This window comes from Fringilla coelebs (genome assembly GCF_963513975.1).
Source record: "Fringilla coelebs genome assembly, contig: SCAFFOLD_124, whole genome shotgun sequence".
Taxonomy (NCBI): domain Eukaryota; kingdom Metazoa; phylum Chordata; class Aves; order Passeriformes; family Fringillidae; genus Fringilla; species Fringilla coelebs.
This window is the reverse complement of record NW_028167555.1, coordinates 114,199-136,662: the sequence shown is the minus strand read 5'-3', so window position 1 is coordinate 136,662 and position 22,464 is coordinate 114,199. Positions and strand designations below refer to the sequence as shown.

General features: G+C 56.9%; 2 protein-coding genes across 2 annotated transcripts; one reads left to right on the top strand and one right to left on the bottom strand.

Annotated features, from left to right (window-relative positions):
• The first annotated feature begins 545 nt into the window (after positions 1 to 545).
• Positions 546 to 11,892, top strand: ZNF692 (zinc finger protein 692). The gene is made up of 12 exons (XM_084227293.1): positions 546 to 650; positions 1,298 to 1,482; positions 1,575 to 1,606; positions 1,934 to 2,305; positions 2,513 to 2,561; positions 2,673 to 2,822; positions 3,314 to 3,427; positions 5,670 to 5,723; positions 5,955 to 6,033; positions 6,126 to 6,240; positions 6,654 to 6,753; positions 11,257 to 11,892. The coding sequence occupies exons 1-12, from the start codon at positions 627 to 629 to the stop codon at positions 11,609 to 11,611; spliced, it is 1,629 nt and encodes a 542-aa protein (XP_084083419.1). The 5' UTR covers positions 546 to 626; the 3' UTR covers positions 11,612 to 11,892.
• A 529-nt stretch (positions 11,893 to 12,421) lies between these two features.
• Positions 12,422 to 22,023, bottom strand: LOC311165784 (E3 ubiquitin-protein ligase TRIM7-like). Its single transcript, XM_084227285.1, has 7 exons — positions 21,363 to 22,023; positions 19,503 to 19,589; positions 16,794 to 17,021; positions 16,026 to 16,048; positions 15,804 to 15,919; positions 15,497 to 15,529; positions 12,422 to 13,827 (listed from the first exon to the last, which is right to left on the bottom strand). The coding sequence occupies exons 1-7, from the start codon at positions 21,873 to 21,875 to the stop codon at positions 13,301 to 13,303; spliced, it is 1,527 nt and encodes a 508-aa protein (XP_084083411.1). The 5' UTR covers positions 21,876 to 22,023; the 3' UTR covers positions 12,422 to 13,300.
• Between the last annotated feature and the right edge of the window lie 441 nt (positions 22,024 to 22,464).

Genomic DNA, 22,464 nt, shown 5'->3' with positions numbered 1-22,464 from the left:
CTATGTCACCCTGCAGCCCCCTCCCCTCAGCCCCCAGTCCCGGTGACACCCTCCAGCCCCCGGCCCTTGGTGACCCCCTGAAGCCCCCTCCCCTCCTGCAGGGAGTCACAGGAGGGCGGTGGAGCGTGAGAGGGACGGGGCAGGCGCAGGGTGGGGAGGGGCGAAGGGCGGAGCGAGGATTTTATTATCACTCCATTCCTTTCCTTGCTTGCCTTCTGATGAAATCTTTTCTTCTATTGTTTTCGTATAGTTTTAGTATATAATTTTCTTTTAATATAATAGATATCATAAATCAATAAGTCGCCCGTCTGAAGCGTGGAGTCGAGGTTCTCATCTCTTCCCTTGTCCTGGGACCCCTGCGAACACCGCCACACCCCCGTGTCCCCCCGTGTCCCCCCCCGTCTCTCCCTGTGTCCATCCCCATCCACAGGCCGGAGTTTCCCATCATGCCCCGCGCCCGGACTACATCTCCCAGCGCCCCTCGCGGCTCCCGCGCACGCGCGGCGGGGGGGGGGGCGGGGCCTCCGCCATCTTCGCTCGGCCCACGAGCGGCGTGAGCGGGGCGGGGGTGGGCCCGGCGGCTCTTAAAGGGGGCACGGCCCGGGGTGGGGCCCTCTCGGCGCGGGATGGAGCCCGGAGCGGCGCAGGAGGTTCGCGGATGGCGGGGAGCGGGCGGAGAGGGCGGCGGGAGCGCGGTGGAGTCGCGAACATTCTCCGCTCCGCCCGTCTCCGTTCTCCTGCCGGCCCATCCGCTTTAAGGCCCGGCGGCAGGAACGGGCGGGGGTGGACGGGGGAGGCGGGGGGGGTGACCGGGGGAACGGCGGAAGGAGGCGGGGCTTAAATTGGGCTGTGCTTAAACGGGGCGTGGCTAATAGGGGTGCGGCTAATGGGGGCGAGGCCCTGACGGCCGTTGAATGGGCGGGGCCAAGACGAGGGGCGAGGCCTCGGGAGGTGGGGCTTGGGGGCAGTGCCCGCCCCCCTTCTTGTGACCCCCCCCCCCCAATGTCCCCAGGCTACCTCCTGTGTCCCCCCACCCCTCCATAATCCCACTGTGGAGCCAGGGGACCCCAGTTCCTCACCCAACCCCCCCCCATGATGGCGCGCCACCCCTGCGTCTCTCCCCGCCACGTCCCCTGTCACCCCCCCAGCACATCCCCGTGTCCCCCGTGCCCCCCAGCACCGCGCACCCGTCCGTGCCCATGTCCCCTTCCCATGTGTCACCCCCAAACTCCCCACCCGACCCCTCCGGGCTCGGAGCAGCCCCGTGTCCCCCCTTGACGCCCCCGTGTGCCCCCAGCCCGCGGCCCGCGGGGGTCGCCCCCAAGCCCCCGAGTGCGTGCGGCGGCAGAAGCGCCGGGAGCTGGACGCGCGGCGCAGCAAGTGCCGCATCCGCATCGGGGGGCACCTGGAGCGCTGGTGCCGCCTCAAGGAGCAGCTCGGATTCGCCTTGCACTCCCAGCTGGCGCAGTTCCTGCTCGACAGGTCAGCGGGGAGGGGCTCAAACCCCATCAAAACCCGACTCTGATGGGAAAAATCCAGGCTTGCTGCTTGCTCACCTCTGTTCTCCCCTGCAGGTACAGCTCGCATGGCTGCACCTGGAGCACAGGTAGGTGCTTCCCTCCCCATTCCGTGTTGGCATCCAGTGCTTTGGGTCCGTTAGGGGTTCATGGTGGAGAGGGAGGATTCCTCTTGGGTTGGGTGCTGGAGGAGCACCTGGAGCTGCTCTTGGGTTTGCTCGCCCTGCCAAGCACTAGGCAAATCCTCTCTGTGTTCCCTGCTTTTGGCATCCCCAGCTCCCTTTTTGGTTAGCTGTTTGACAGTTCCTCTTAACAAGGAGGACCCCAAGAGCCTGAGGAAGGTGGAGAGGGCCTTGCAGGTGTCCCACCAACCCCCCAAAACACCATTTTGAGGCTGTTTTTCTTTGTTTTCCCAGGAGAGCTGGAGCGGCTCCAGCCGGCTGCCCTGCAGCGCCTGGTTGTGCTGTCCCACGGCCACGGCCAGGAGTGTGGCTTTGTGCCGGACATCCAGCTGCCAGCTGCGGGCAGCACGGCAGCCCCGCTGGTCTGGGAGTGTGTGGCTGGGCACCGCTTCTCCTGGGGTGGCTCTGGGGTCCCCAAGAGCCCCTCCTGTGACCCGCTGAAGGCAGCCCAGGGATGCGGCCCCTCCCCGGGCGCTGGGCGCCGGCGTTCGCTCCGCAGGGCCACGCTGGGCGCCAAGGAGGCTGGAGCAGAGGGAACGGCCAGGTCACCCCGTGGTGATGGGGATCGGGCACAGGAGATGGGACACGGTGGTGATGGTGGCACAGGTGAGCTCCTCCAGGTCACCTTTCTGCCCTCAGCTCCCCTTGATTGCCCACCTTCAGCCCCGCTCCCAATTATAGGGTAGTTCCAGTACCACCATCCCAGTAGGATCTGCCCCAACCCCAGACCTTTCCAACACCCTCATCCTTCCCAACTCTGCACCCTCCTCACCTCTCCCAGCCCTTCGTCACCACCCTCCTGTCCCCTTCTAGCCCCCCAGGTGCCAATGGAACCAGGGCCTGTGGCGGCAGCTGGCGAAAGGTGAGTGGTGGCACCCACAAGCATCCCCTGGCGAGGCCAACGGTGGCATGTGGCCCTGAGCCATCCCCGTGTCCCCAGCGTTGGCCAACACGACTGTCTGTGGTTGTCCAGGTCATTGTCCAGCAGCTCCATCCCAGGGGACGATGCAGAGCCAGGAGTTGAGCCCCAAGAGGAAGAGGAGGATGAGGACTTTGCCAAGGGTGATGACCTGGCCTACACGGATGACCTGCGTGATGAGAACTATCACCCATCCCTGGACAGGTGAGAGAGCTGTGAGGGGGCCTGCAGGGACAGGGATTGTGTGGGAGCCACTCCCTGGTGCTCCTGACACCGTCCCAGTCCAGACCAACACTGCACTGGAGGGGTTTCAGGCCTCACGTCTGTGCCACGTGCTTGTCCTGCTGCAGCTGCCCTGGCAGAGCGGGGAGGAGCTGGGAATAGTGTCCCTGTGGTGTTAAAATAAGGGGTTTCTGGGGTCAAAGGGCACAGAATTTTGGAGAGGCATCTTCATCCTGTCTCACCTGGGAGTCTTTGCCATGTCCAGCTGTGTCCAGCTGTGTCCAGCTGGCGTCCAACCATGTCGTACCGTATCTGTGTCCAACCCACGTCCTGCCAAGTCTAACCAAGTCTAATCCATGACCAACCCATGTCTAACCATGTCCAACCAACTCATTTCCTACCAGATCCAACCCATATCTCGCCCCATCGAGCCCCCAGCCCCCCTCACCCACCCCTCTCTGTGCCCCCGACAGCGACTCGGAGCCACAGCGACGCCAGAGCCAGCCCAAGGCTCGCAGGAAGCTGATCAAGGAGGAGCAGCCCCTGCCCAGCCCTGGCCCCTTGGAGGAGAGGAGTGGACGGGTCAGGTGAGTCACAAAGGTGAGGGGAGGGGGTCAGAGGCATCATCTTGTGTGGCAGTGTTCACAAGGGTCTCGGGACAAGAGACATGGAGAACCTTGACTGCACGTTTCAGAGGGCTGACCTATTATTTTATGATATGTATTATACTCAAAGAAAATGATATATTAAAATTATACTAAAAGAATGGAAAGGAAGTATTTGATTAGAAGTTTAGCAAGGAATAGAAAGGAATGGTAATAAAATCTTGTGACTGACTAGAGAGTCTGAGACAGCTGGACTGCGACTGGCTATTGATTAAAAGCAACTACATGAGACTAATCAAAGATGCACTTGTTGCATTCCACAGCAGCAGATAATTATTATTTACTTTTCTTTTCTGAGGCTCCTCAGCTTCTCAGGAGAAAAGATCTTAGCAAAAGGATTTTCCATAAAATAGGTGACAATCTTGGGAGTGTCCAGTGCTGCTGGCCATGGGACAAGAGCTCAGTGTCCCCAAGGGGGGGTTTCACCCCTCCCCACGATGCTGCTGACTGCAGGGCAGAGCTGTTTCTGGGTTTCACTGGGTGTTGAGTGAACAAACGGGGGTCTGGCTCACAAACATCACTGCAGGGGCTTCATGAGCCTGGTGTCACCCACCCTGTCCCTCGTGGGGCCGGTCCAGGGTGCTCAGGGAACAAGGAGAGGCAGCCAAAGCTGGGGCTGCCACGGAGGGGGACGGAGACCCCTTGAACCAGACTCATGGTGGGCACTGAAGCCTCCACTGGACTGGAGATGGAGCAGCCCAAAATCCATCAATCCCACCACAATCTCCTCCACTGATGGATCTACGGCTTCTCCAGCAGCTCTGCAGCCCAGTGTTTCCAGCTCGCCTTTCCAGGCACACAAAATTCAATGTTTAAGCTAAAAAAGCTGAAATCAGCTCTCAGGGATTCACTGGGGCTTTGCACAAGCGTTAAAGGACGTTTGGTTGGGGCTTGGTCTGTGCATGGCCTCAGATCCAACACGCCTAGACACCTTACCTGGATGGATTTTCCTACACTTTTGACACCCTAAGGGGGTAAAATCCCCCTTTTTCCTGCAATCAGCCATAACGCCTCCGTTTCCCCAGGTGAGTGTTGTGCTGCTCCCTCACAGCTTTGATTGATCCCTTTGGATCCCCCTTTTTTGGGATGCTGAATGCCCTCCTCTCTCCCAGCAGCTCCAGAACCACCCCAGATGCAGCTGGAAGAGGGAACACCCTTCCTGGAGGCCCAATCCCAATGAAGGTAACGCTGGAATTTGCTCTTCCCCTCTCCCTGCCATCGCTGGGCACGCAGATCCCAGGCTCCCAAATCCAATGTGGGGGTAGAAAAGTCTGTGTTTGATCTGGGCGGTTCTTTTGGGGACCAAAAGTGAATTAAATGTGAGGTTGTTCCTGGTGTTCTTTGGGTTCTGCCTGATTTCCATCCCAAATCCCATGGTCTAGCCCTCCAAGTATGTCCAAAGTTTTATCTACAGGCTGGTGGCTTTTCTGAGGCACCAGTGGGGCTTGCAGCTCTCTGCCCTCTCCCAAAGCCAAGCCTAAGCTTCAGGTCAGCCCTTTTTGGGCTAAGCTTGGTGACAGAGATCATATTTTTAATCTTTCGGTTAATTCCCCCCCCCCCCCCCCTCCTCCCCAGCCTTTTGTCACAGCAAGTTGAAAATGGGAGAAAAAATCCTGGCTTTTGAGCAAAGCAGGACCTTCCAGATGTTAAGGGGTTTTCTCCTCTTCTCCCTTCCCCAGGTAAAGTCACCCTGAGCTGATAAAACCTGTTTTCAAGAGATTTGGGACAAATCCCAGGCTGAATCCATGCTTGAGCATTGGCATCTCTCACCATCCCATTATTTCTCCTCCCCAAACCCCACTTTAATCCACTTTTAATGGATCTTTCCTTAATTCCAGGGTGACAGCCAGGAATAGCTGCTGTTTCCAGGGAGCTATGGATGAATTATAGATCAAACCAGGCTGGGAGCCAATTTCAGTGTCCTGGGACGCGTCCAAACCATGTGAAAAGGGTTTTGTAACAAGCAATAAAGAATTTATTCTTATTTTAATGCCTGAAATGTGTTTGTTCTAGAGTGTCCTGCTGTCCGTGGGGTGGAAACGGGAGAAATGCTGGTCCTGAGGATGATTTAATGGTTGGGATTTCCTTGGGAATCTTGGCTCTGGGCCTGGGGACAGTGGGGGGACACCAGGGCCTGGCTCAAAATGGCTCTTTCCTCTTGCAGGCAGCCACGGGCGAGCGACAAGGACGTGGCTCAGATCGGGCCCAAGAGGATCAGGTACCTGGAAAGAGGAGGGAAGGGGCCAGGGAAGCTCCCAGGCATTCCCTGGAGGAGCAGGACAAGCAGCAGGCTCTGAAAGGGTTTTTTTTGCTTCGTTTTAGATTTGATGGGTGGGAAAAAGGGAAGGTGGGTGAGGAGGAAGGAGCTGGGGGCAGATCCATATTCCAAAGCTTTTCCAACCCTCCTCCTCCTTCCTGATAATGATTTTTCCCGTGTTTTCTCTATCAGGAAGGCAGCAAAGCGTGAGATCCTCCTGTGTGACTTTGAAGGCTGTGGCAAAATCTTCTCCAACCGCCAGTACCTGAATGTGAGTGCCTGCAAAGACCAAGGCTTTCTGGGGAGCTGGGGTGGGGTGTCATGGAGCTGGAACTGGGAGCTGATAGGTTTTTCCCCTGGCAGCACCACCAGAAGTACCAGCACGTGCACCAGAAAACCTTCACCTGCTCTGAGCCCAGCTGTGGGAAGTCCTTCAACTTCAAGAAACACCTGAAGGAACACGAGAAGCTGCACAGTGGTGAGAGGGGCGTTTCCAGGGGAATCACACCTCCTTCCCTGTGGATTACACCTCCCTGGTGTAATCCAGGTGTAATCCAGGATTACACATCCTCCTGCAGGAGTTACAACTCCCCTGTATGGATCCTGGCTCCTCTCAGGGATCACACATCCTTTCACAGGATCCCTTATGAATCACACTTCCATCCACTGTGTGGATTCCACCTGCTCCCATCGGATTCACACCTCCTGGGCCCCCTTCCCCACCCATTCCCAAATTCCCATCCCTGGGAGCTATCACTTTGCTCCCAGAATCTCTCCCTCATCCTCTCCATTCCCATGCTGGGAAGTCTCCCTGCTCCCAAAGCACATCCTGAGGGCCCTGAAGGTTTTTCCAGGCTGGATCAGCTCTGATCCCTTTTCTTTTCCTCCCAGACAAGCGGGATTACATCTGTGAGTTCTGTGCACGCTCCTTCCGCACCAGCAGCAATTTGATCATCCACCGACGGATTCACACCGGGGAGAAGCCACTCCAGTAAGTCTGACAGTCTCATCCCTGCCCCTCCAGTAAATCCCAGTCCCATTTCCAACTTGCCAGTAAGTGACAGTCTCATCCCTGCCCCTCCAGTAAGTCCCAGTCCCATTTCCCACTTGCCAGTAAATGACAGTCTCATCCCTGCCCCTCCAGTAAATCCCAGTCCCATTTCCCACTTGCCAGTGACAGTCTCATCCCTGCCCCTCCAGTAAATCCCAGTCCCATTCCCAACTTGCCAGTGACAGTCTCATCCCTGCCCCTCCAGTAAGTCTCAGTCCCATTTCCAAATAGCCAGTGACAGTCTCATCCCTGCCCCTCCAGTAAATCCCAGTCCCATTTCCAACTAGCCAGTGACAGTCTCATCCCTGCCCCTCCAGTAAGTCCCAGTCCCATTTCCCACTTGCCAATAAGTGACAGTCTCATCCCTGCCCCTCCAGTAAATCCCAGTCCCATTTCCAACTTGCCAGTGACAGTCTCATCCCTGCCCCTCCAGTAAATCCCAGTCCCATTTCCCACTTGCCAGTAAGTGACAGTCTCATCCCTGCCCCTCCAGTAAATCCCAGTCCCATTTCCAACTAGCCAGTGACAGTCTCATCCCTGCCCCTCTAGTAAGTCCCAGTCCCATTTCCCACTTGCCAGTAAGTGACAGTCTCATCCCTGCCCCTCCAGTAAATCCCAGTCCCATTTCCAACTTGCCAGTGACAGTCTCATCCCTGCCTCTCCAGTAAGTCCCAGTCCCATTTCCAACTAGCCAGTGACAGTCTCATCCCTGCCCCTCCAGTAAATCCCAGTCCCATTTCCAAGTAGCCAGTGACAGTCTCATCCCTGCCTCTCCAGTAAGTCCCAGTCCCATTTCCAACTTGCCAGTGACAGTCTCATCCCTGCCTCTCCAGTAAATCCCAGTCCCATTTCCAACTAGCCAGTGACAGTCTCATCCCTGCCCCTCCAGTAAGTCCCAGTCCCATTTCCAACTAGCCAGTGACAGTCTCATCCCTGCCCCTCCAGTAAATCCCAGTCCCATTTCCCACTTGCCAGTAAGTGACAGTCTCATCCCTGCCTCTCCAGTAAATCCCAGTCCCATTTCCAACTAGCCAGTGACAGTCTCATCCCTGCCCCTCCAGTAAGTCCCAGTCCCATTTCCAACTTGCCAGTGACAGTCTCATCCCTGCCCCTCCAGTAAATCCCAGTCCCATTTCCAACTTGCCAGTGACAGTCTCATCCCTGCCTCTCCAGTAAGTCCCAGTCCCATTTCCCACTTGCCAGTAAGTGACAGTCTCATCCCTGCCCCTCCAGTAAGTCCCAGTCCCATTTCCAACTTGCCAGTGACAGTCTCATCCCTGCCCCTCCAGTAAGTCCCAGTCCCATTTCCCACTTGCCAGTGACAGTCTCATCCCTGCCCCTCCAGTAAATCCCAGTCCCATTTCCCACTTGCCAGTAAGTGACAGTCTCATCCCTGCCCCTCCAGTAAATCCCAGTCCCATTTCCAACTTGCCAGTGACAGTCTCATTCCTGCCCCTCCAGTAAATCCCAGTCCCATTTCCCACTTGCCAGTAAGTGACAGTCTCATCCCTGCCCCTCCAGTAAATCCCAGTCCCATTTCCCACTTGCCAGTAAATGACAGTCTCATCCCTGCCCCTCCAGTAAGTCCCAGTCCCATTTCCCACTTGCCAGTAAGTGACAGTCTCATCCCTGCCCCTCCAGTAAGTCCCAGTCCCATTTCCCACTTGCCAATAAGTGACAGTCTCATCCCTGCCCCTCCAGTAAATCCCAGTCCCATTTCCAACTTGCCAGTGACAGTCTCATCCCTGCCCCTCCAGTAAATCCCAGTCTCATTTCCCACTTGCCAGTAAGTGACAGTCTCATCCCTGCCCCTCCAGTAAATCCCAGTCCCATTTCCAACTAGCCAGTGACAGTCTCATCCCTGCCCCTCCAGTAAGTCCCAGTCCCATTTCCCACTTGCCAGTAAGTGACAGTCTCATCCCTGCCCCTCCAGTAAATCCCAGTCCCATTTCCAACTTGCCAGTCACAGTCTCATCCCTGCCCCTCCAGTAAGTCCCAGTCCCATTACCAACTAGCCAGTGACAGTCTCATCCCTGCCTCTCCAGTAAGTCCCAGTCCCATTTCCAACTTGCCAGCCAAGTCACAGTCTCATCCCTGCCCCTCCAGTAAATCCCAGTCCCATTTCCAACTAGCCAGTGACAGTCTCATCCCTGCCCCTCCAGTAAATCCCAGTCCCATTTCCAAGTAGCCAGTGACAGTCTCATCCCTGCCTCTCCAGTAAGTCCCAGTCCCATTTCCAACTTGCCAGTGACAGTCTCATCCCTGCCTCTCCAGTAAATCCCAGTCCCATTTCCAACTAGCCAGTGACAGTCTCATCCCTGCCCCTCCAGTAAGTCCCAGTCCCATTTCCAACTAGCCAGTGACAGTCTCATCCCTGCCCCTCCAGTAAATCCCAGTCCCATTTCCAACTTGCCAGTGACAGTCTCATCCCTGCCTCTCCAGTAAGTCCCAGTCCCATTTCCAACTTGCCAGTGACAGTCTCATCCCTGCCTCTCCAGTAAGTCCCAGTCCCATTTCCAACTAGCCAGTGACAGTCTCATCCCTGCCCCTCCAGTAAATCCCAGTCCCATTTCCCACTTGCCAGTAAGTGACAGTCTCATCCCTGCCCCTCCAGTAAATCCCAGTCCCATTTCCAACTAGCCAGTGACAGTCTCATCCCTGCCCCTCCAGTAAATCCCAGTCCCATTTCCAACTTGCCAGTGACAGTCTCATCCCTGTCCCTCCAGTAAGTCCCAGTCCCATTTCCAACTTGCCAGTGACAGTCTCATCCCTGCCCTTCCAGTAAATCCCAGTCCCATTTCCAACTAGCCAGTGACAGTCTCATCCCTGCCCCTCCAGTAAATCCCAGTCCCATTTCCCACTTGCCAGTAAGTGACAGTCTCATCCCTGTCCCTCCAGTAAGTCCCAGTCCCATTTCCAACTTGCCAGTGACAGTCTCATCCCTGCCCTTCCAGTAAATCCCAGTCCCATTTCCAACTAGCCAGTGACAGTCTCATCCCTGCCCCTCCAGTAAATCCCAGTCCCATTTCCCACTTGCCAGTAAGTGACAGTCTCATCCCTGCCCCTCCAGTAAATCCCAGTCCCATTTCCCACTTGCCAGTGACAGTCTCATCCCTGCCCCTCCAGTAAATCCCAGTCCCATTTCCAACTAGCCAGTGACAGTCTCATCCCTGCCCCTCCAGTAAGTCCCAGTCCCATTTCCCACTTGCCAGTAAGTGACAGTCTCATCCCTGCCCCTCCAGTAAATCCCAGTCCCATTTCCAACTTGCCAGTGACAGTCTCATCCCTGCCTCTCCAGTAAATCCCAGTCCCATTTCCAACTAGCCAGTGACAGTCTCATCCCTGCCCCTCCAGTAAATCCCAGTCCCATTTCCAACTTGCCAGTGACAGTCTCATCCCTGCCCCTCCAGTAAGTCCCAGTCCCATTTCCAACTTGCCAGTGACAGTCTCATCCCTACCTCTCCAGTAAGTCCCAGTCCCATTTCCAACTTGCCAGTGACAGTCTCATCCCTGCCCCTCCAGTAAATCCCAGTCCCATTTCCAGCTTGCCAGTGACAGTCTCATCCCTGCCTCTCCAGTAAATCCCAGTCCCATTTCCAGCTTGCCAGTGACAGTCTCATCCCTGCCCCTCCAGTAAATCCCAGTCCCATTTCCAACTTGCCAGCCAAGTCACAGTCTCATCCCTGCCCCTCCAGTAAGTCCCAGTCCCATTTCCCACTTGCCAGTAAGTGACAGTCTCATCCCTGCCTCTCCAGTAAATCCCAGTCCCATTTCCAACTAGCCAGTGACAGTCTCATCCCTGCCTCTCCAGTAAATCCCAGTCCCATTTCCCACTTGCCAGTAAATGACAGTCTCATCCCTGCCCCTCCAGTAAATCCCAGTCCCATTTCCAACTTGCCAGTGACAGTCTCATCCCTGCCCCTCCAGTAAGTCCCAGTCCCATTTCCAACTTGCCAGTGACAGTCTCATCCCTGCCCCTCCAGTAAGTCCCAGTCCCATTTCCAACTTGCCAGTGACAGTCTCATCCCTGCCCCTCCAGTAAATCCCAGTCCCATTTCCCACCTGCCAGCCAAGTCACAGTCTCATCCCTGCCTCTCCAGTAAGTCCCAGTCCCATTCCTACAGCTCTGCTCAGCCTCAGAGTCTCTTGCCCCCCTTTCCAACCCAAAATCAGCTCCTCCAGCCAAAAGCCAGGCTGAGATTCCTCCCCAGGTGTCTGCCCTTGGAGCTGGCTGTGTCCAGACCCAGCAGCAGCTCCAGAGTGGTGTTTAAGTAGGCACAGCTTAATGAGCTGGAACAGAAGGACAATTCCTGTCCAAGCCATTCATGCCAGGAGGGCACTGGAGCTTCAACCCAGGGCACATTCCAGCCCCGAGCACGGCAGGGCCGCTTCTCCCTGTGCCTGGCCCCTGGGGTTTTTTACTCCTGCTGGGATCTCCCCCAGGTGTGAGATCTGTGGCTTCACCTGCCGCCAGAAAGCCTCCCTGAACTGGCACATGAGGAAACACGACGCTGACTCCTTCTACCAATTCCCGTGTGACGTGTGTGGCAAGAGGTTTGAGAAGCGTGACAACGTCACTGCCCACAAGAGCAAGAGCCACCCCGGGGGGCTCCCCCAGCCCGAGGGGACCCAGCAGCACCCGGAGCCCCCCGGGCCCGTGGAGCCCCTGGAGCTGCTGGGGGCTGTCCTGGGGACTGGGGGGGACACAGGGAGGACCCCACTGGAGTACGGGGTGGGGGATGTTGGGGGGGATCCAGGCATGCCCCAAGGGCAGGGGATGGGTGAGGGGGTGTCCTAGAGGGCTTGTCCCCCAGTTTGGGGGGCTGGAGCAAAATCTGGGATAGTGCTGGACCCTTCAGGTGCCAAACATACGTGGGAGAGGCAAAACTGGGGGAAATACCAGTTTTTCAGCCAAATCCTACATGAAATCCCAAGTTTTCAGCCAAATCCCTCAGAAAAATCCCTTTTTTTTTTGCCAAATCCCAGCTTCCCTCAAGCCCAGCAGTATTGCCACAAGTGGATCCTCAATAAAGACTTATTTTGGGTAAAAGTGGGATTTGGTGTCAGATTTTTATGGAAAAAAAGATAGGAAAGTGTTATTTTTAAATGGGTTGGAGAGGGGGTGGAGACACCAAACACCCAGGAATTGGGAACCCAAACTGGGATGAGAAGGAGCTCCCAGTGAGTCTGTGCCCCTAAACTGGGATGGGGCGGAGCTCCCAGTTGGACTGTTCTCCCAAACTGGGATGGGTGGGAGCACACGTTTGAGCTGTGCCCCAAAAATGGGATAAGAGGCAATGCCCACTGGGGTGTGCCCTAAAACTGGGAGCTCCCAGTGTTTCTAACTTCTCCTTTAAACTTCATTTAAATGTCATTTAAAAACTCTGAATTAAACCAGATTTTGAACTTACAGATCCTTGGAAGCTCCAAGCTGGGACCATTTAGTGAATTGCAAGCGTCCCCAAAACCCCTCAGTGCTCTACCCCAGCAAGTTGTGGACAAGGACATGTCTCTGTCTCCATTCCCTCCTGAGCAGGAGCAACTTTTCCTCCTCTCCCAGCACCACAACCCCCCAAATTATCGTGCTGTAGGGTTTTTTTTGCACAGCAACTTTTATTTCCCCACTAACAGTGACAGGGCAAAGGACACGAACAGCAGCAGGGGGAAGGGCACAAGGGGGAGCGGGCAAGATCACACCTGGAACACAGAACCCCCCCCCCCAGCCCCCCAAAACCCTCCAGCCCAGGTTTGGGGTGACCCCAAACATCCACATCCCCTTGCTGTGATCCTGGCACTCCAGGGGCTCAGAATTTAGGGGGAGCAAAGGGGAGATGAGAAGGGGAATGGGAGGGGGGATGACAGTGGGGGAGATGAGGAGGCAAAGAGGGACATTGGGGGGCGATGGGGGGGCCAGGAGGGAAATGGGGGGAGATGGGGACATGAGGAGGGGGGACAATGGGGGGGGACAATAGAGGAGAGAGGGGGATCACTCAGCGACAGCAGGACGGGCTTGGCCCTTTCCCCAGGGGGGTGGGATGGGATGGGATGAGACAGGACGGGATGGGTGAAGATGACTTGCAAAGCAACGGTGTCCAAACTTGGGGGGGACGAGACCCCTCCTCTCCAGACAGCATTTTAGGGGGGAGGGGGGACACAAAGCTTTGGCTACTATTCGAATAGGATGGGATCAGCCTCTCCCTGTTCCACGGGGCTCCAACTCCAAAGAAAAAACACAAAATGAACTACACAGGGGTGTTTAACCAGCAACAGGGAGGGGGTGCTCAATTAGCCCCCACCTCATCAACCAACGCCCCCGAGGAAGATTTTGAGGGTAAAAAGACTCCAAACTTTGAACTGCAACAGGAAAAAAAAAAAAAAAAATCCCCCCTGAACAGCCAAGGGCAGGATTTGGGGCGTTTTGCTTGGAAGCAAAGGAAAACCTAAGGATGGCAGGGGAGAGGGGACACCACCAGCGAGCGGGGCGGGCTCAGTTGCAGAGGGACAGCGAGGAGCCCACATAAAAGAGCCAGAAAAACGGGAAGATCCTCTCGGAGAAGGCGGCGGTGAAGGTGAAGATGGGAGCCATGTTGTCGGCGTTGTAGAACGCCACCCACCCGCCCTCGTAGTCCAGGTACACCCCGATCTTGCGCGGCCGCTCGCACAGCGACAGCGGCGTCTCGGGAGAGGTGAACGCCTGGTACTGATCCCAATTCTTGCCCTTCCAGTTGAGCCCCACCGCCCAAATGCCCTCCTCGGGGGCGAAGTCGACCTTCTCCTTGCGGCGCACGGACTCGCGGGCGGCGCCCAGCACCCAGCTCTCCCCGTCTCCCACCTCCACCTCCCAGTAGTGGCGGCCGGCGGAGAAGCCCTCGGAGGCCAGGACGCAGAAGGCGTAGTCGAAGCGCTTGGGGTGGGCCGGCAGCTCCTGGGGGGCCCCGCGCAGCCGCACGCTCCGCTTGTCCTCCGACAGCACCAGGTAGGGGTTGGCCGTGTCGGGGTCCAGGGAGAGCTCGCCTGCGGGGGGAACGGGAGGGGGTTACCTGTTGTACTCATCCCTCTGGCTGTCCTGGACTGCCAAGAGCCCTGCCAGGGTGTGGGAACTCGGTGCACTTCTCCTGAGCTACCCAGAGAACCCTTGGGGAGCTCGGGAGCCTTGGGATGTTGCAAAAAGTACCTGGTGGCTCGACTTTGACCCTGCAAGAGATGTTCCACCTATATGTGGGGTTATAAGAAAGATATAAATGTTCTATGTAAAAGATACAGAAATAGAACATTTATAAGCTTAAGCGTGGTTTTTAAGATTTGGTACAGGGGGGTTGGAAAAGAACAAGATGGAGGGAGTTAGAGCCTGCCACATGGTTCTTCCTCCTTCTTCTTGTCTTCCATTTTCCGGGTGACGTAGGTATTTTTGATAGGTTTATGGTAAAAGTACACTTAGTAATAAAAATTATAAGTATTGGAGACAAAAGATAAATATAGTTTACGTAGACTTTGTTATAAAAAGATGTGACCGCCCTGTGGGCAGTCAGAGTGCCTTTGGCTGCCTTGCTGGTCAGACCCCGGCTGGGCAGAAAGAAAATTTTTGTAGATAAGAAATAATAAACAACCTGAGAGTCCAGCCTTGTCTTTTGGAGCCCGAAAAGCGAGCCCATCTCACCCTTGTCTGGGCAGAGACAAATAACAGCCCGAGCCCCAACACCAGGGGGCTCAGAGACCCTGGCACAGAGCCTGAGGTGCCTGTGGTTTTGGTTATGACCCATGGAGCAAATTACCAACCTTATATGAAAAACTGCAAGGCACGACAGTTTAAGTAGGATGATAGTGAATTTATCACGGGGTGAAAAAATAGATTTTTGGGGTTTTTAGAATGGGGGTTCAGGGGGCAAGATGGGGGAATTGGGGCGTGTCCAGCCTTTCTCCTTCTTGTTCTTGGCCTCCATCTTCTGCTGTGAGGTTGGCACTTTAAGATTTAGGTTTAGAGTAGAATCTCACTGTCTAACATAGGTGATAGGTATTGGAAAGTAATTGTAAATATTGCATACAACGTAGTTTTTAGTATAAAAAGGAAACTCCGCCCCAGGGCAGGCAGAGTGCCTCTGACTGTCTTGCTGAGAGGACCTCGGCTGGACAGGAGAAAAAATTTTATAGGTAAGATACAATGAACAATCTTGAGACTGAAAAATTAGGAGCTCGGATTCCTTCTTGGGAGCGCCTGGCTGAGAAAAGAGATTTTCTACTTTAGCTCGGGGTCACTCTGACCAGCTAGAGATGCCGAGAACCTGTGGGGTTGGTAGGGCTGACTCGGGGGCTGTGTGCCAAACCCACGAGGTGAGTCAATCAATCCCATTTGAGCTGTGGTTTGTGTCCCAAACCCAACACAGATGAGTCACCTGTGGGATCCTTGTCCCACCTGTGTGGGGACTGATCGACTGTCTGTGCTCCAAACCAGAGGGGGAGGACCCAGGTGAGCCACCTGTAGCATCCTGAAGAGCCCCCAGAGAAGCCAAGCCCAGCAATTCCAGCCTTAACCCTTGGAAAAGGGAGGTTAGAGCCCCCATAACCCCCAATCCTGGCAAATTCCCACATTATCTCTTGGAAAAGGGAAGTCACAGCCCCAAATCCCAGCCAATTCCATGCAAACCCCTGGAAGAGACAGGTGCTATCCCAATCCTGATGGCCTCACCTGTGTCATTCTCCAGCTCAAAGCGCAGGTTTTCTGTGGGAAGAGAAGGAAGGAGTTGAGTCCTCAGAACTGCCCAAGCCACGGGAATGATCCCCACTCCACACTTCCACACTCAAATCCCAGGGAAATCACTTTTCCACCTCTTCCCTGGGATGAGCCAATGCTCAAACAACCCGGAGCTCTCCCAGCCAGCCCAGGATGGAAATTGGAGCCCGGCTCCATCCCAGCCCTGATTCTGGTGGAGTTCCATGCAGGATCCTGGCTGGGAAAGCAGTGTTTTTTCCAGGAAGGCTCTGGTCAGACTCACCCTTGAATTCCAGCAGCACTTCCTTGAGCACCGCGCTCTTCTGGGAAAAACTCTTCAGCTTCTTCTCCAGCTCGGAAAAGCCGGGCTCAGGCTTGAGGAACATCCAGCTCTCCAGGCTGTGGAGACACGGGAGTCAGGGACCCAAAATCAAGGAATTCCCCCTGGGAAGGGTGGAAATACCAGCTCCAGCTCAGAGCCTCCAAGTTCACCCAGTTCACTCACCTGCTGCCAGCCGGGACGACGCCCTGGAAGGGAAAGAAAACCCAAGGAATTTGTTAGGATCAGCATCTCTCCCGTCTCAGAGATCTCAAAATCCTCCCCAGAAACTGGGAGGATCCCACAAAGGAACCTTTGTCCCCATAAAGATATTTTGTATCTATACATGGAATTTGTCACTGCACTAATAGAATTTTTTTCCCCAGTAAATTTATTTCCCCAATAAATAAATAAATTAATTAATGTTTTGACCCATAAATGGAAATTCCTGCCTATATACAGGGAACCTTCTTCCCATTTTTTCCCACCACATAAAACAGGACTTTTCTGTCCCCATCAATGGAATTTTCATCCCCATAAATAGGTTTTGTCCCTCTAATTAGGATATTTTTGCCCAGTAATAGAATTTTAATAGAATTTTTAATAGATTTTTCCCCAATAAATAAATAAATAATTTTTTTTTTTTCATCCCCATAAATAAGTTTTGTCCCTCTAATTAGGATATTTTTGCCCAGTAATAGAATTTTAATAGAATTTTTAATAGATTTTTCCCCGATAAATAAACAAATATTTTGACCCATAAATGGAAATTCCTGCCTACATAAATGGAACCTTTCCCCCTTTTTTTCCACCCCATAAACACGACTTTTTGTCCCAATCAACAGCACTTTCACACCTATACATTTGTCCCTCTAATCAGCATCTTTTTGCCCAGCACCCAGGATTTCTGTGTCCATAAGCAGGAATTTTTGAAGACACATAACAGAGTCCCACCTCGCCAGGTGTGCTCCCTGTCCCACTGTCCCCGCCCTGCTCTGCCAGGAGCTTGTCCAGCTGGGCAATGTCCTCGGCCAGCCGGGCCACGCTCTCGTCCCTGCGGCGCCCAATGTCCCTCTCCAGCTCCTCCAGCCGGGAGAGCAGGAGCTGCTCCTTCTCCTCCAGGAACGCCCGCAGCTCCTTGCACTCAGCCACGATCTTCTGCCTCTCCACCTCCGTCTGCTTCTGCAATTCCACAGGCAACACCCCTGTGAGGGCAGCTCCCCCTGGGCAGCCATGGAGCTCAGAGAGCCACCCCAGGGGAGAATCTCTGGGGGCTGGGATTGCCATGGGGAGGGGGAACCCCTCAGGGGGGACCCAATTCCCAGAGCCAGGAAATGCCCTGAACCCTCCTGGATGGGGCTCCCAGCACTCACCAGCAGCTCCTCACTGGGATTGCCATGGGGAGGGGGAACCCCAATTCCCAGAGCCAGGAAATGCCCTGAACCCTCCTGGATGGGGCTCCCCAGCACTCACCAGCAGCTCCTCACTGGGATTGCCATGGGGAGGGGGAACCCCAATTCCCAGAGCCAGGAAATGCCCTGAACCCTCCTGGATGGGGCTCCCAGCACTCACCAGCAGCTCCTCACTGGGATTGCCATGGGGAGGGGGAACCCCAATTCCCAGAGCCAGGAAATGCCCTGAACCCTCCTGGATGGGGCTCCCAGCACTCACCAGCAGCTCCTCACTGGGACTGCCATGGGGAGGGGGAACCCCAATTCCCAGAGCCAGGAAATGCCCTGAACCCTCCTGGATGGGGCTCCCAGCACTCACCAGCAGCTCCTCACTGGGATTGCCATGGGGAGGGGGAACCCCAATTCCCAGAGCCAGGAAATGCCCTGAACCCTCCTGGATGGGGCTCCCAGCACTCACCAGCAGCTCCTCACTGGGACTGCCATGGGGAGGGGGAACCCCAATTCCCAGAGCCAGGAAATGCCCTGAACCCTCCTGGATGGGGCTCCCCAGCACTCACCAGCAGCTCCTCACTGGGATTGCCATGGGGAGGGGGAACCCCAATTCCCAGAGCCAGGAAATGCCCTGAACCCTCCTGGATGGGGCTCCCAGCACTCACCAGCAGCTCCTCACTGGGACTGCCATGGGGAGGGGGAACCCCTCAGGGGGAACCCCAATTCCCAGAGCCAGGAAATGCCCTGAACCCTCCTGGATGGGGCTCCCAGCACTCACCAGCAGCTCCTCACTGGGATTGCCATGGGGAGGGGGAACCCCAATTCCCAGAGCCAGGAAATGCCCTGAACCCTCCTGGATGGGGCTCCCCAGCACTCACCAGCAGCTCCTCACTGGGACTGCCATGGGGAGGGGGAACCCCAATTCCCAGAGCCAGGAAATGCCCTGAACCCTCCTGGATGGGGCTCCCAGCACTCACCAGCAGCTCCTCACTGGGATTGCCATGGGGAGGGGGAACCCCAATTCCCAGAGCCAGGAAATGCCCTGAACCCTCCTGGATGGGGCTCCCAGCACTCACCAGCAGCTCCTCACTGGGACTGCCATGGGGAGGGGGAACCCCAATTCCCAGAGCCAGGAAATGCCCTGAACCCTCCTGGATGGGGCTCCCAGCACTCACCAGCAGCTCCTCACTGGGACTGCCATGGGGAGGGGGAACCCCAATTCCCAGAGCCAGGAAATGCCCTGAACCCTCCTGGATGGGGCTCCCAGCACTCACCAGCAGCTCCTCACTGGGATTGCCATGGGGAGGGGGAACCCCTCAGGGGGGACCCAATTCCCAGAGCCAGGAAATGCCCTGAACCCTCCTGGATGGGGCTCCCAGCACTCACCAGCAGCTCCTCACTGGGATTGCCATGGGGAGGGGGAACCCCTCAGGGGGAACCCCAATTCCCAGAGCCAGGAAATGCCCTGAACCCTCCTGGATGGGGCTCCCAGCACTCACCAGCAGCTCCTCACTGGGACTGCCATGGGGAGGGGGAACCCCTCAGGGGGAACCCCAATTCCCAGAGCCAGGAAATGCCCTGAACCCTCCTGGATGGGGCTCCCAGCACTCACCAGCAGCTCCTCACTGGGACTGCCATGGGGAGGGGGAACCCCTCAGGGGGAACCCCAATTCCCAGAGCCAGGAAATGCCCTGAACCCTCCTGGATGGGGCTCCCAGCACTCACCAGCAGCTCCTCACTGGGATTGCCATGGGGAGGGGGAACCCCTCAGGGGGGACCCAATTCCCAGAGCCAGGAAATGCCCTGAACCCTCCTGGATGGGGCTCCCAGCACTCACCAGCAGCTCCTCACTGGGATTGCCATGGGGAGGGGGAACCCCAATTCCCAGAGCCAGGAAATGCCCTGAACCCTCCTGGATGGGGCTCCCAGCACTCACCAGCAGCTCCTCACTGGGATTGCCATGGGGAGGGGGAACCCCAATTCCCAGAGCCAGGAAATGCCCTGAACCCTCCTGGATGGGGCTCCCAGCACTCACCAGCAGCTCCTCACTGGGATTGCCATGGGGAAGGGGAACCCCTCAGGGGGGACCCAATTCCCAGAGCCAGGAAATGCCCTGAACCCTCCTGGATGGGGCTCCCAGCACTCACCAGCAGCTCCTCACTGGGACTGCCATGGGGAGGGGGAACCCCTCAGGGGGAACCCCAATTCCCAGAGCCAGGAAATGCCCTGAACCCTCCTGGATGGGGCTCCCAGCACTCACCAGCAGCTCCTCGCTCTGCCGCTCCCGCTCAGCCTTGGCCTCCTCACGCCCTTTCCTCAGGGAGCTCAGGTGCTCCTGGGGCACCTCCTGAAAGCACAACAGATCCCTTGGGAATTCTTCCTGGGAGGGAAGGGTTGCTGCTGCAAAAATGGCCAAATTCACCCAATCTGGGTTTTTTTTTGGCAGCTGCCCTGCTCCCCTCAACCCTGACCTAAGGCTGTGCCAGAAACACCAAACCTCACCCCAACCAGGCCAAAAACTGAAAAAAAAAAAGTAAATTAATGTTATCTGCCTGTGAGAAAACAAATGCCCTGGTCCCACCCCCATCCTCCTCCCAGGATTACCTCCCACTTTTCCCCCCCCTCAAGGTGCCCCAAAATTGGGTCGGCCTCCCCCCAAGAGGAGGAACTGCTGCCTCCAAACTGCTCATTAAATTATGAATTATTAATTAATTAAACTCATCCTTATTTAAGTAGTTTGACCTCCATGGAGGGCAGAGAAGCCCCAGTAATACCCTGCAAACAGCAGCTGGCCCTGGGGGCAAATGAATCTATTTATTCTATAACTAAAACCCTAAATACAAGGATTTTGACTGTTAAGAGCCAGAAGTTGCTGCCTTTGGAATTTAAGCGTGAGATTAAAGCAAGTATCAGAGGAAAAAAAGAGAAGGGAGGATCTCAGCAACAACCGATTATCAAACACTCATAAAATTAGGTTAAACAGGGGGAAAAAAATCCCAAGGGAGCAACCTGGATCTACCTAAGGACGTCTGTGTCCTAAAAAAAGGGCAAAATCCCAGATTTGGGGCAGAGGGACAGCCCGAGCGTCCCCGGAAGAGGACGCAAGCCAGTTCCGGGACAAAACCCCTCTAAAAGGATTTAATAACCACAACAATTAATATGTGGTGGTTAATGATCCCACAATCCCCTCCCCTGATCCCTCGGGATCGTGCTGGTGCCACCCTCCTCCTGCTGCCGCTGCGCAGCGACATCGGCTCCGTCCGGCATCTTGGATCCCTCTGGATCCCGGAATTCCGAGGCCTGGCCACCCACATCGAGCCCTTGCGCTCTTACAGCTATAAATTAATCCCCGCTGTGATCACGACACGCCCCATATCGCGACATAGGGGAGCCCCAGCGCTGTCGGGGGGGTTCCGTTTTCGCTCTGCGTCACTCCCTCGGGATGAGGTGGGGGGGGGGGGGAACAGGAGCCACTTCCAGCCTGATCCCCCCGATCGGGATCAGCCCGGTGGGATTCAATAACGCCCCGCTCCTCCTCCCCGCTCGGTCCTGGATTTCGGGGGGCTGGTGGGATTTTGCACGATCATGCCCGCACTGAGATGGGGACACCCCTTTCCCAGCACTGTCACAGTCCAACCCATACGCATCTCGCACCCGCATCCCGGGGCGTCCGTGTTTTGGGGTGATTCGGGTTCTTCTGCGCCCCCAGTTCTGGAAGCAGCGCCCAGCTGGGGAGGGGATCCCCCGTGGGATCCAGACAGCCGGGAGGGGCCCTTACTGCACCCCACGCGTGGGGGGGACTGGGGGCTCCTTTCTGTACTCCCCGTGGAACTGGGGGTTCCCAAAGGAGGAGGAAGGAGTTCCTGGAGAGGGAGTCCCTGGGGCACCCCCACCCCGTGAGATCTCCTTGGGGTGCTTCCCCGCTTACTGCATCCCCCATTTCTTCCTGCACCCTAAAAAACACCCGGGAGGGGCCCTCTCTGCCCCCAACACCCCGAGGGGACTCGCAGTGCTTTTCCCCTCCGGGGAAGGGGTCCCGATACCCCGCGTCCCCTCGGGAAGGGAATCCTCTCCTCCCTCCGAGCCAGGCGTTGCGCGGGTGGCGGGTTCCGGCACTGACCTCCGCGGCGTGGGCCGCCTCCTCGGCGGGAAGCACCGTGTGGGCGCGGTGCTCGCGGGACAGGTGACACACGACACACACGGCCCGCCGGTCCTGCACGCAGTAAAGCCGCAGCGGCTCCCCGTGCCGCGGGCAGCGCGGCGGCCCCGGCGGGCCGGACGGGGCGGCCGCAGGCAGCGGCGGCGCGGGCGCGGGCGGCCCCGGCGGGGGCTCGGCGGGGCCCGGCGGCAGCCCCAGCTGGCGGACGATGTGCACGATGTTGCCGAGGGAGCGGTTGGGGCGGAAGAGGCGCTGCGGCACCGGCTCGCGGCACTGCGGGCAGCAGAGGCGCCGCGCGGAGTCCTCCCAGCACTGGGTCACGCAGGCGCGGCAGAAGTTGTGCCCGCACTCGGCCACCAGCACCGGGTCGTTGAAGTACTCCAGGCACACCGGGCACGTCAGCTCGTCCTGCAGGCTCCGCGCGGCGCTGCAGGGCGCGGGCGGCGCGGCGGGGGGCGCGGGCGGCGCCTCCATAGCGGCCGCGGTGCCGGTGGCGGCCCCGAGCCCGGTGGCGGCCCCGAGCCCGTCGGCGGTGCCGGTCGTGGCGCCGGTGCCCACAGCGAGTCCCCAAAGTCTGCGCGTCCCCTCCGCACGGCTCCGCCGCCCGACTGACAGCCGAGGGGCGTTGCCGCGCCTGCGCCGGGGGTTGGGGCGGGGCTGCGCCTACGCAGGATGGTAAAACGGGCGTGGCTTTGTGCTATATTAATGAGGTGGGCGTGGTCGGTGTTGCTTCTGGGAGTTACCATTTTGTCGCCGTACGGTCGGAAACGGGAATGAATTGGGGTTAAAAATGTTTAATTCGGGGTCAGAGCGGAGTTGCCCTCTTCCGAAATGGCGGCCTCGCCTTCAGGCAGGGCGCGAGGGAAAATGGCCGCGGCCTCGCGCTCCCCATTGCCGCCCTCGCGGCCCGTCTCAAGATGGCGCCCGCGGCCTGAGGGCCCGGCCGCCATCTTGGGTGAGGGCAGCCAGGCCCTCAGGGCCCGGTCGGGGGGCAAGGCCCGCGCAGCGGGCCCGAGGAGAAAATGACGTTTTGGCCCAGATTTTCTGTAAAATCTTGGATTGC